This window comes from Malurus melanocephalus, unplaced genomic scaffold (assembly GCF_030028575.1).
Source record: "Malurus melanocephalus ecotype Western Australia unplaced genomic scaffold, MMel_1.1 scaffold_571, whole genome shotgun sequence".
Taxonomy (NCBI): domain Eukaryota; kingdom Metazoa; phylum Chordata; class Aves; order Passeriformes; family Maluridae; genus Malurus; species Malurus melanocephalus.
In genome coordinates, this window is record NW_026623803.1 from 407,681 (window position 1) to 420,263 (window position 12,583).

The window sequence follows — 12,583 nt, forward strand, 5'->3', positions numbered from 1 at the left end:
CACTGCTGCTCTTGATGAATTTTTTAGCTAGCAGTTTAAATATTTTTGTTTTATTTCCACGTGAATCCACATTGGTTTTATTACTTGTGTCCAATAAAGCAATCATACTTTAATGTTTTAATGATGAACTTATAAATTATGTTCACTTTTACTGATAGTTTTTACATTGCACTCCTGTGTGTTTCTTACCTGGAGAAGTGCAAAGTGGAGGTAATGGTGATGTGAGCATTGATACTGACACGGTGTGTGCTTGCACGTTTATGGATGGTATTGTGAGATGAACATGGCAGATTCGGTGCCTCAGGGCTGCTTGCAGATCAGTCACTGCCGGGGGTTGTGTCTGAGCCCTCGAGTGTGGGAGCATATCAAAATCATTGCACTCCTGTTGAGAATCTTCTCTTTGCTCGCTGCCTGCCGGTGGGCACTTGTGCTGGTACTTACAGATGGGGCTTATAGCAACTGTGTACCAATCCATGCTGCCAATCCTAAAATCGGTAACAGGAGAGGCAATAYCCACTGTGTCCCAGTGTTGTATTCAGGGCTGGCTAATGATACACTTTCTGTTGCTCGTGGAAAATCCGAATGCCCTGTGCTGAAAACGCTCCGTGTACTCATCTGCAGGCCAATCTTTTGGTCTCCCTTCTTCACGTCAGAAACTGAGCCGCTCTTAGGAACCAACACCTTGATCAACTGTGACACTGCAGCGAGGCTCCTGTTCCCCCTCCCGTGCGTTCCCTGCCCGATGTACAGATGAGGCACCTTTTGTGTTGCAGAGCAGATTTTGTTGGGAACGGTGCAATGTGTGCTGGGCTGTTGTGTGCTGATGTGGCACTGGCGAGCAGGGCTGAGACATTTCTGTCTTTTTGGTGCTGAAAAGCAGCAAATGTGAGAGGCCCATGGAATTGTTTGAGCCGAGCAAGGAACGCCCACCTTGCTGTGTCCTGCTGTAGTGCAGGAGGATTTGTGTGGGTGCACGACCCTTCCCACGGGCTCCAGGCGGCTGAGGGCACCTGTGCCAGTCCYGACCGGGCGTGAGGAGGCCGAGGGTCACTGAGCGTGGCTGGCACTCAGGAGGGGCAGGCAGAACCCCAGCACAGTTCGGGGAACATCCTAGATCTCAGTCCCTTCCATCTGCCCGCGGTGGACTGGGCTCCACTCGCAGCCAAGCCTTGCCATGTTCCAGGGGAGACTGGTGAGTGCCCTGCCACTCGTGATTTTTTTTTTATTTTTTTAATAATTTTTTTAATGCGATCATGTCATTGCACGGCCTTTGGGAGGGGCTGGGTAGAGGCGGGCAGGGGACCGTCCTCCGCCTCGATCGCTGTCCGCCCAGGGGGATGGAGTTTAGCGAGCATCCCCTCCCTTCCGTGCCGTGGCCGCGCTTCTCCGGGGTGGCGATTCCCAGCACTTCTGCCCCGCCGGAGCGAGGGCTGTCGAGGCGATCGCCGGAGTTCCGCACTCACCGGGCGGCTCCCTCCCGGCCGCGGAGCGGGAGCGGGCAGCGAAAGGCGGCCGTGCCCGGGAGCAGCACCGCCGCGTCTGCCGCGACAGCAACCTGCACGGCCGGGAATAAAACCCGTCGCTCCCCGCCGGGAAGGGAGGGCGGTCCCGACCGTGGACCTTTCCTCCGCCCCGCTTCTTTTCCATTTTTTTCCCTTCTCCTCTTTTTTTCTTTGCCCCCGTTTTTTCCTTGCCCGTAAGCGGGGACGCCCCGTGCGAACTTTCCGTGCAGCCCCGGGCTGGCCCCGCTGCGCCGAGGGGCCTCGGGCGCCGCCGGAGCGGAGGGGCAGGATGGCGGCGTCGGCCCGCTGGGTGCTGTGCCTGTGCCTGGGCTGGGGCTGCCTGTGCCTGGTTCTGGGGGACGCGCCGCGGCCGCGACGGCTGGGGCTGCGGCGCCGGGCGGCTCCGGGGGCCGTGCGGGGGAGCCGCGCCCGCGCGCCCGCAGGTGACGAGAGCCCGGGTCAGCGGCGGCCCGGGCGCCCGGCGGCGGACAGAGTGGCGGAGCACATGCTGCGGCTCTACGAGCAGTACCGCGGGGGCCGGGAGCCGCCGGCAGCTGCCGGGCCCTCGCTCCGCCGGGGCAACACGGTGCGCGGCTTCCGTCCGCTGCCATCAGGTGAGTGCGCACCGGGCCAGGGGGACCCGGCRGGACAGGGCCCGGGGAGCTCGGGCTAGGAGAAGAGATGAGGAAGTTCGAGAAGCATCGCTTGCTGCRGGGCTGTCCTGTTTGACGTTATGGCCTCGTTATGGCCTGTGCTTTGATTATTGCCTTACTGCTTATAGCATCACTGCCATGCGATGGCTGAGTACAGTGCCAGGGAGGTTGGGTCATTAGGGAATTGTCTCCGCCGTTAGTGGTGCTCCGCACGGGTGGCCTCTGTTGGAACCAAGAGCTGATTTGGGTGTGACAGAGCCGTGACATGGTCTGGGAGCCTTCAGGCTGCCTGCAGCACTCTCACGCTGACAAGTRGTCATAGCACTCACAATGAAAGGCCCTGGCAGGTGAGTTCAGTTGAAGTATGACTTGAGTGTACTGAATACTTCATCTTGGCATCTTTGGAAGGGACACTTCCATTGTTCTATAACTACAGACTGGCATGCACAGGTAGATGGGTGAAAATGTAAAAATGTTTTCTGGGAACGGGGGGCGGTTGCATGTTTAACATGCCAGCATCCCAAAAGAGCCCTGTCCTAGCAGAAAGAGAWGGCACTGCCTTGATGCTGCATCCCCTCCCTTCCCGCTTCTGCTTTTAGTGCATGTGAACTCTGCAAGGGCTAAATGGAACTGCCAGAACCTAAATGGTTTCTGGCATGTCCTTCCCTAATCTGTGCATCCCAGAACCTTGCTATGTGTGAGACAGCTGTCATGCCACACGCAGAGGCCCATTTGCCRGTCTCTTCCTTTGCATTACACTGTTGCATTGACCCAGTGGCTTTTCCTTGGGCAAGTGTGTGTCAGTAAAACTGAGAGTTATCTGTGAGTTTCTGTGACTTGCCTCAATTCTTTCTGTCCCAGGAAACAGAGCTGGGTGGCAGGCTTCCTTTAGGTCTCTTTGTGGGTCATCACTTCTGCTTCTTCAAAGGCAACAATGTGTTTTACAAGGCGGCTCTGCGCAGAGATCAAACACAGTGAGGCACGGAGTGGCTTTGGTGTCTTAGGGTTCAACCCTGCAGGTGTTTGTGTCCCCAGGAGAGGCTTTAGAGGGGTCAGTACCCCAGGTTTGGAGGATGGAGAGCTGAGACTCCTTAGCTGCTATTACTGAGGATCTCTCTTGTCTTTCTGAAATGACTTGTTTGCTGTATAAAGTCTCCTGTACATCACTGTCTCTGAATTAAACACTCCCTCACCAAAAGGGAGGAGGTTATAACTTCAACCCCCCCCCCACAAAGGGGAGGTCGTTAATAGTCCCACCAATATGTTCTCTGCTACGCTTATCTGATTAAGCCATTTATTGTTCTAAACCTAGAATGATGTTTGTTGAAATCCCATCTCTGTTTTTTATTGTTATATTTATACTCTCACTTGATGCTGGGTGGCAGCAGACCTATAAACACACTGCTCGCTAATCCCTTCCCTCCTCCTCCTCCAATACTTCGACAGATCAAGTGCYAAAGCAATCAATTGGTTTTAAAAGTTTTTTGACACTTTAATAAGTAGTTATGCAAAAGATATAACCAGTTAGCTGTTGCMTTTCTCTTGCCATTGGCAGCAGCAGCAGTTTATTTTGTGTGATTATTGATGGCAGAAAGGTGTTTTATATCAGATGTTCCTCAGGATGGTGGCTGGAATGGAAAGGCATTTTCTGAATTCTTCCTTGTGCCTGATGAGCCCTGCAGTGAGAATGGCACATCCAGCAGTATTCCTCTTTCAAGATGCTTTGTCTTGAGATCCTCTGCTTTGACTCTGCACTCCTTGGCCCCAAATTTCGGTCTCCTGCGATCTTTCCCTTGTCCCTAGTGGGACTGCATCAGTTATTTTATTACGTGACGTTGCTGTTACCTCTTCATATTTTACCATTCCCTCTGCCAGCGCCTTGAGGACTCAGCTTTTTGTCTGTTAGGAGCAGAAGTTCCCCTAGAACTTCCAGCAGCAAGAGGATTCCTCCAGCAAGAGGCCTTGAGGCAAACCTTCAGTGCTTTCATTTGCAGTTTACCTTTGCAATTTAGTCTGACTCCAGTTTGCTGGAGAAAAACTCTTCCTTTTCTGAAACACAGCTCTCAAATGTAGCTGTGAAGCTTTCTGCCCCTGCTTTTCCTCTGCATGGCTTTCTGCTTCTGCAGCACATGGGAAAGGCCTGTCCCAAATCACCCAGGTAACCCAGTAGAAAAAACTTTTGAAAGCCTGGAGTGCTGTGTGGTGAAACCAAAAGCTTGTAGGATCTGTTGTCAGATCAGAGTCATCTCTGTTCCTAGCTGAAGAACACGGTTCTCTCTTGGGCCTAACTGCTCTGATTATGTTGTTTGTTTGGATCAAGGCATGGTCAACCTGTGTTTTCTGTGGCAGCTCCTCTCTTTGTTGCCAGACATTTCTGGGATGGCACTGGTAGTCCTTGTGCTGCTCTGGAGAGGTCTTTGGCAGTTCTTCACCTGTGGGTACTGCAGCCGTGAGTGTTTTCTGTCCCCTGTGGCAGCAGTGAGTGGTTCTGCAGTTCATCACCTCTGGGTGCCCAGCAGTGAGTGTTTTCCATCCCCCGTGGCTCTACCAGACACACAGGCAGCAGCTCGGTGGATGTGAGCTGCAGCAGCACACCCAGGCGGTTCTGGCAYGGGAACCCTCCCTGAGGCTGCACTCCTGTCCCTGCAGTGGCTGTGCAGGACTGTCCTGTCCTTTCCTCCTGCCAGACACTTGACCCGTGGCTGGCAGAAATAAGGTTAAAACCCTTCTTAGCCCCAGCACTGCCCTTATGCGGTGTGCTGTGTGCTGATCGCTGCCCAGCTCAGGATCTGGAGGGGAGATACAGCATGAAAAAGGAAAGAGACTGCAAGAATAAAAGACTCCAATGTGGACAAGGTTTGCTTCTAAAACACTTTCAATCCTAGCAGGGCCTAAGGAACGTGTCTTGCAAATGAATCTTGACTTTTAATTGGAAGGTCTCTTAATGGTGTTATAGTAAAGCTATACAGGGAGAAATTACCCTAAACTCTTTTTTATTGACTGAATTTCAAGTAATTTCAGGTGTTACACCTGCCCCTAGGCCAATTCTTGTGGGTTTGGAGTTACTTTCTCCTGCCTTTCACAAGGCCTTTTTTTTCTTTGTTGTGGTGCGCAGATGGAGAACGCAGCACCTCCCCAGCTGCCAGCGGCCTGCGGAAACCAGTCCAGGCCAAATGCCGGCCCCTCTGAGCACCACTAACATCAGGACTATGTTTGCAACAAGAGCTTTAAAAACATTCAGGCTGGAGACTGCAACTTTTTTTTCTGCATGTTTTTTTGGTTTGGGTTTTTTTTTTTTGCTGCACCGCTAGCAGCACAGTGCAAGTGGCAGTATCCTGGCAGTTTTTAGGGACTTGAAAGGCATTAARCTATGATTTGGGCCAATGAGCCCAAATTTTTGAACCTCTGGCGCTGGTACATGTTCTGGGGGTTAGAGTCACCCCTCTGTTTCCCAGCCCAGCCTGTGTCAGGGCTCATCTCCGGGTTAGCGCAAGGTACCTGTGCTTGGGGCAGCCTCCTGAACCTCATGGCACAGGCACATCCCAGGCATCAGAAGGGTTGTCCTTGGCTTGTTTGTCCCTGCAGTGACCCAAGGGGCTGTGCCACCCTGCTACCCTGCAAATCTGATTTTTGTATTGGCTTTCTTGGGACTACTGAGGATGCTGTGGTCCCAYGTGTGTGCCTTCAGCTGTATTAGTAAATGCCTTCCAACTCTGGCATGAAAAATGATGAAGTGTCCTGGATATACTGCCTAAATGTTCCCAGTGTAATTGATTATTCTGCAGGGAAATTTCAGGTACATGGTGAGTATTTGACTTAGCCAAAACACTGTCTGACCAGCCTATGTGTTTTCTGGATGACATTTTCAAATGCCCAAATTCTTGCCTAAGTGCTTGTTTTTATACTAGGGCGCCCCAGAGGCCAGGAGATGTACGTTTTTAACTTGACATCGCTCACAGAGTCTGAAAACGTCTTGTCAGCTTCGTTGCATTATTACATCGGTGACCTGCTGCAGGTGAAGTGGAACTGCTCCCAGTCCAGTGGCTGCTCTCATCACAGGCATGGCAAACCTGGCATTCAGATTAATCTTTCACTTTGGACCTATCCTTCAGCTGGGAGCCCGACTCAGAGCCTGGGGCATTTCCTTATCAATGTCTCCTCTGCTTACCAGGAGAGCCTTTCCTGGCAGTGGAAGGATATCACTGAGCTCCTGTACGAGGCAAAGCAGAACAACCAATTGCTGATGGGTGTTCAAATGGATCTGAGCAGCCACCAGCCCTGGCAAAGGGCATCCCATGAGCCCTACATCCTGATTTACGCCAACGATTCCGCTATCTCGGAACTGGACAGCGTTGTCTCTACTCTGCAAGGACCCAGGGCCTTTCCCAAGGCAGGAAGGCATGTAAGGAGCAGCCTGAGGGATGGCCGCAGAAAACGTTCCGTAGACACCCTGCTGCCGCTCCAGAACAACGAGCTGCCAGGAGCCAAGGAGCCTTACGGGGAGCGCAAGATGTGGGTAGGCAGCAAACCCTATAAGAGCTTCCAGCCGCAGTCAGCAGAGAGAGCTAGGAGCAAGAAAAAGCAGAGGAAGAGTCATCTGCAGAAGAGCCAGACTCTGCATTTCGATGAGCAAACCCTGAAGAAGGCAAGGAGGAAGCAGTGGAACGAGCCGAGGTCTTGCGCCCGGCGCTACCTCAAGGTGGATTTTGCAGACATCGGCTGGAGCGAGTGGATTATTTCCCCCAAGTCCTTTGACGCTTATTACTGCTCTGGGGAATGCCAGTTCCCAATTCCCAAGGTATGGTTCTCACTGATGCTTTTTCACTCTCTGTTACTGGATCCTGGGCATTCTGTTTCCCATGTCAGTGAAAGGCAGCCAGTGCCAGGATATGGCTCTGTGGGTCAAGGAGCCACTTGTGCAGCAGCGGGCTCTGGTGACAACATCGGGTAACAAAATAAACTTGAGAGGTAAATAAAAAAAAMCATGGCTCCCAGTTTTTTGTCCAGAGCCCAAACTGCCATAAAACAAGGCTGATGTGCTCCCAGCCCTGTGACCCAGGTAGGTGAACTGCGAATGTCTGGTGTCATTGCTGGTAGTGTGGGGCCCTGCAGGCTACTGAGACTGAGAGCAGGATGCGGGATTTGAGGCTGCCCTAAAATGAGGGGGTATGCACAAGTCACACCTGCAGCATGTGCTTCCCTCTTTATTCCTGCCATAGTGAGGCTGGAGGGGTTGCTTCCAAAATATCTGTGGGGTTTTGGTGGCTTATAGAACCAAGGGAGTCATGCTCCGAAAGGGATGGGTGCACAAATTGTACCCCAGGAAATGGCACCTGACAGAGCAAGCTGAGCAAGGGACAGATTGTACCCAGGGGATGGCACCCTGACAGAGCAAGCTGAGCAGGGCAGGCTCCTCTCCTCAGAGCAGGAGGTGACTGGCCTCACCACCTCCAGTTGCAGAGTCTGAGGTTTTAAAGCTCCACATCAGAGCTCAGATGATGTTTGCAGCAGGATCCTCTGGCCCACTGAGCAGGGCCTGTGGGTTTATGATGTTCCCTTGCTGAGAGCCATCTCCTGGAGGTACCATCCTGTTGGGTGAGTAAGAACAGATGAGCCCCAGCTGTCAGCTGCAGATTTTCAGGCCTTATCTCTGCCCTGACTGCAGTGAGCTGGTCTGGGTGCTGTCACTGTGTGGGTGTCAGGGTGTTGCAGGCGCCGAGCTGCAGGCTTGGCACACCCTGTCGTGTCAGGAAGGAGAACTCTTGAGTGCCATGGAGTGCCTGGCTCCTCGTTCAGCTGTGAGGATGTTCCGCAGGCAGCCAGGCTCCCTAGGGCATGTGCAACTTGGCAACTGTGGCTGGCCTCAGCCAGGCGTGCTCACACTTGGCCGTGTGGAGGCAGGTCCGAGGTTTCTTCTCCTGCTGCCCCTCTCAGCCTCCCCTGCTACGAACCTGCCTTCCATGGCTGTGCCAGAGTCTGACTGACTGCATTCCATATCTGAGGGAGAACACTCAGAGTGAGATGTTCCATGGCATATTTGGAGCCCTGGTTTTGGTGTCAGTGCTACTGGCTATGGGAAATAGGATCTCAGTTAGCTCCTGTTCTCTCCTTCACACGAATTTTACCCGCTTTTGTTTTTTTCCTGCTGTGTTTTGTGTTCCACCGCCCAAACTTCCCAGTCCACAAATGTTGTTTGTTTGGCTCCCCTACCAGCACAGCCTGTCCACATGTCCCCTGCCTCCCTGCCACATGAGCTGTAAAACTGAGTTACAGCCTGTGGGTAACTCAGATCACTCAGGACAGACCACCCCAGCCCGGAGGTACCCCTTGGGCAGCCAAAGCCCACAGGGACCCCGAGATTGCATCCCAGTAGGGAGCTGAAGGCGGTAGATGGACACTGGCTTCTAGGGCCCAAAGAAGCAGCCCAGACTGGCATTCCTGGCGGCTGGCTCAGGGCAGCTCCAGTGCACAAGGAAAGGGTGGAGGGCAGGCTGATGTCCCTTCTGGGGGCTCTCCTCAGGGCCCCTCAACAAAGCCCTTTTACTGCAGAGAGTGTGAATCTATTGCAGTGCGGGTGCAGTCTGATGTTCTGCCGTGTCTTTCTCCTGCAGGCCATGAAGCCATCCAACCACGCCACCATCCAGAGCATCGTGAGAGCTGTGGGAGTCGTTCCTGGCATTCCTGAGCCCTGCTGTGTTCCTGACAAAATGTCTGCTCTCAGCATCCTATTCTTGGACGAAAACAAGAACGTGGTTCTGAAGGTATACCCCAACATGATAGTGGAGTCCTGTGCATGCAGATAACACCTCGGAGGCCTTCCAGTAATGCCTGGGTGATGTCTGGTGTTTGGGGAAGGGGCGGCCGGGGGTCTCATCGTGCCTACTCTGCGTTTGCACTGCCAATATGTCTTGGGACACAAAAGAGATCGTGGCAAGGAATCCAAACAGAAGTTGAATGGATTTTGAATAGTAATTTCAAGGACGGTGAGCATGAACTTCATTTGTGTGTGATTTTGCTCAACACAAGCCTCAGGAATGGGATGTGACTGTACCTGTTGAAATTGAGAGGTGAAAGAAGAATTTGCAGATTTTTGAGACTGCCCAAAGGACATACTGATCTGTTTTTGTACAAGATTTTGGGAGCTGCATAGGCTGTTAATTCTTATGTCTGTTCTTGTGGTGAGTAACGGCAGGGGGATGTTAGACATGCAGTAGTCTTAATTTTAAAGCTGATCTTCTTGCCTTACGTTATAGAGCAGTACAGCAAGGAAGCCAAACAAATCTGACACCCTAAAAGCCATAGATAGCCCTACCTGCACATGCATCTCCTTGGCACAACACATCACCCACCTTGTGTGGGAGTTCCTTTTCATTGACACATTCTTGTTAATGAAGGTAAGTGCAGCTCAGTGCCCTCGGGCAGCAGAACTCAAACCAGGGCTGCTGAGTGCACAACTGTCAGTCAGCTGTTTCTTTCATGGAAGACTTTTTCTGCTCCCAGAACTCAGGAGACTGAGGCTATAAAAATAGCACACTCAGTGTGACTTGGGCACTACATATTCTAGAACAAAGCTGCAAATAATCTGTGTCTTGTCTCCCTGCCAGGAGGTGTAGCCAGGATGTGGAGTAGCCTGTCCTCCTGCGTGACAGGCAACAGGGCCAGAGGTAACAGCCTCAAGCTGCACCAGGGCAGGTTGAGGCTGGACATGAGGACTCATTTCTTCATGGAAAGGATGGTCAGGTAGGGCTGCCCAGGGAGGTGATGAAGGCACCCTCCATGAGCTGTTCAGGAAAGGACTGGACGGGGCACCCAGTGCTCTGATTTGGTTGGCAAGGTGACTATGGGATCCTCTGAGGGCCCAAACTCATCAGGAGCAGAGCATCACTCCCAAGGCAGGGCTGCTCCTGAAGAGTGGCTGGCACCCTGGACTCTGAACAAAGCCTTGGGACTTTGCAGGACTCTGATGGTTTGTTTAGTGACTCCTTTTTGCTTGGCAAACCAGCATTTTTAAGTGATTTCTTGTGAAAGGGTCTATATGTGTACAGACTGTCAATTAAAAAAAATGTAAATCACCCTCAAAAAGGAAAAGTTATTTTGTATATGGAAAGAAACCTTTACAGACGCTTCTAATATATTTTATATCTGTGGCACTCCTGTCCTCCTAATGTAATCTTTCTTTATCTCAGCCCTCTTTAAACCATGCAGTTTTCTCTGTCAGTGCAAGGATGAAGTGCCAGGACTGTAGTGCAGCTCCRAAGGACGGGTGCAACCACAGTGAAGGGTTTGTTTCATTCCTGATGGAGAACCTTGTCTGATCTGGATTGTTTTCCTTCAGCAATGTGGAAGTTCTGCGAGGGACTCTGGAGAAATATGAAATAAAATCACTTTTTCAACTCCAAGTCTGTGTTTTCCTGTGTGGCATTCAGATGTTTCCAAGAACATTAAAGTTGTCCCTGGGTCCAGCACTGTGGAACCAGCCCAGTGCCTGTTCCCGAGGCTTTRGAAAGACTGTCGGGAAGGATGAAGGTGGGGCTGGGTGCCATGGGTTCAGGCGAGGTGGGCAGGTACGGCAGGAGCAAGGTACCGAGGCTTGGGGAGGGGGTGGAGCTGTGGGAGCTCTGATGCCATTTGTGACACCCCAATGTCCCTGGGACAGCCCCGCTGCGCTGCAGGAGCAGGTGAGTGGGGAACGAGTGGGGTCCCGCTGGGTGCCCTCCCACAAAGGGACCCAAAAATGGCCCAAAATTCCCAGGGAGGGGGTGAGTGTAGAMCACTGGAACCTGTCCCGGTGTGCATTGTGATCTCTACTGCCAGTGACAYKAATTGGGATAGAAATTCATTGACACTGAGCCCTCCCTGTGTGCTGGAAATCCCAGACAGAACCCAGCAGTGACCGACCACACATTGCAAACAGAGCTGGGCAGGGCCGAGGGAATCACATGGGAAAGGAGCCATAAAAAAGGGCACAGACATGGAACCAGAGAGCAGAGATGGAAACTGATGGTTGAAAAAGGTTTAGAAGTAAAACCCCATAGACCGGTGTGTATAGAGGAGGTATTTGTTTATTGTAGCATTGGAGATGAGGGGAATTGTTCTTTTTAATGTATTTTCTTTTGGTTTAAATTAGTACGTATTTCTACAGTAACTGTGGTGTAATATTACTATTGTCACTGCTTTCTATACGCTTGCTACTATACATGAGCACAGAAATAAACGATATTACARCTTTATAAGTGCGTATGTGTCATCTTCAATTTAGTAGTTGTAAAAGTCTCCCTCTAATGAGATATATCTTTTTTATCATGGTAGACTTTTAACTTCTGTCCTCAGGGTATGCACAGTTGTCATGTTTATGGTTTTTTCTAGTTTTTTAATTTTGTATTTTTAATTATTTTGCTGACTGTTTTGTGCTTTTGCTAAGTTCTCATTAGTGTTCTATACTGTTTTTTGTTATAGCATCTACTTCTCTGTTTTCCTCAGAACTGTATTTGATTTATGCCCCTTCGTGATTTCATGTATTTTTGTATTAATCTAATTACATTATGTGCAACTCGTACACTAGATGTTACTAAKACACTGTTAAAAAACCTCTAGTAATATATGAAAAATCTATTATTAATAATRTATTGAAACCGATTACATTGTATTTTAATAATATGTAAAATGTTATTACATTCTTATATTGATAATTATAAAAAAGTTACAAAAAGTTTTTAATTATCTTCATAAGTAGTTTATTACTTTGATATAAACTACAGATATTAAAATAAACCTGCCATATTCTCTCTCAGCCAGTAAAAATAAAAATGTCTCTGCCTTTCCACATCATAAACAAGGTTTGCCAGCTATAAGGTCACCCTAATTTTCACAGTGGGTGCACTGGTTACAATTTTTTCTTCTTTTCCTTTATTCCTTTCTGGTTTTGTTTTGTTTTTCCCCAAGGGTGGGATCTTTGATGGCCTCCTTGATGGGTCTACATCTGGACACAGCCCCCTTCCTGATGTCTCTGCCTGCTCTGGTGTGGGGACGTGACTCCACAGGCTGTGGGAGTCTCTGCACCCTCACTACGCCCTCTCCTCTCTACCTGCCTGCCCCCGCCCTCTCCTCTCTACCTGCCTGCCCCCGCCCTCTCCTCTCTACCTGCTTCACCATGCTCGGGGCCTGGAGCAGCTACTCTCCTGCATTGTCTTACTCAGCTCCAGCCCACCTGGGACTTGAACCCCGGTCGCCTGCATGTTAGGCAGGGACTGCCACCACTATACTAAGTGAGCAGGTATTATGGATGCCTCGCTTTTGGCCAGTGTTCTAAACCACAACAGGGGGACCTGATGCCGAGTAGCGCGCCACCCTGTGGCCGCGCCGCGTGCACGCAGGGAGTCCCCGCGCAGCGCCGCGCATGCGCGGCCGCCATGTCGTGTGCGGCGCGCG

General features: G+C 51.0%; 1 protein-coding gene across 1 annotated transcript; it reads left to right on the forward strand.

Moving 5' to 3' along the window:
- The first annotated feature begins 1,323 nt into the window (after window positions 1–1,323).
- On the forward strand, window positions 1,324–10,070 carry BMP3 (bone morphogenetic protein 3). Its single transcript, XM_057382500.1, has 3 exons — window positions 1,324–2,116; window positions 6,064–6,953; window positions 8,767–10,070. Exons 1-3 carry the CDS (start codon window positions 1,792–1,794, stop codon window positions 8,956–8,958), a joined length of 1,407 nt encoding a protein of 468 aa, XP_057238483.1. The 5' UTR covers window positions 1,324–1,791; the 3' UTR covers window positions 8,959–10,070.
- The last annotated feature ends 2,513 nt before the right edge of the window (window positions 10,071–12,583 follow it).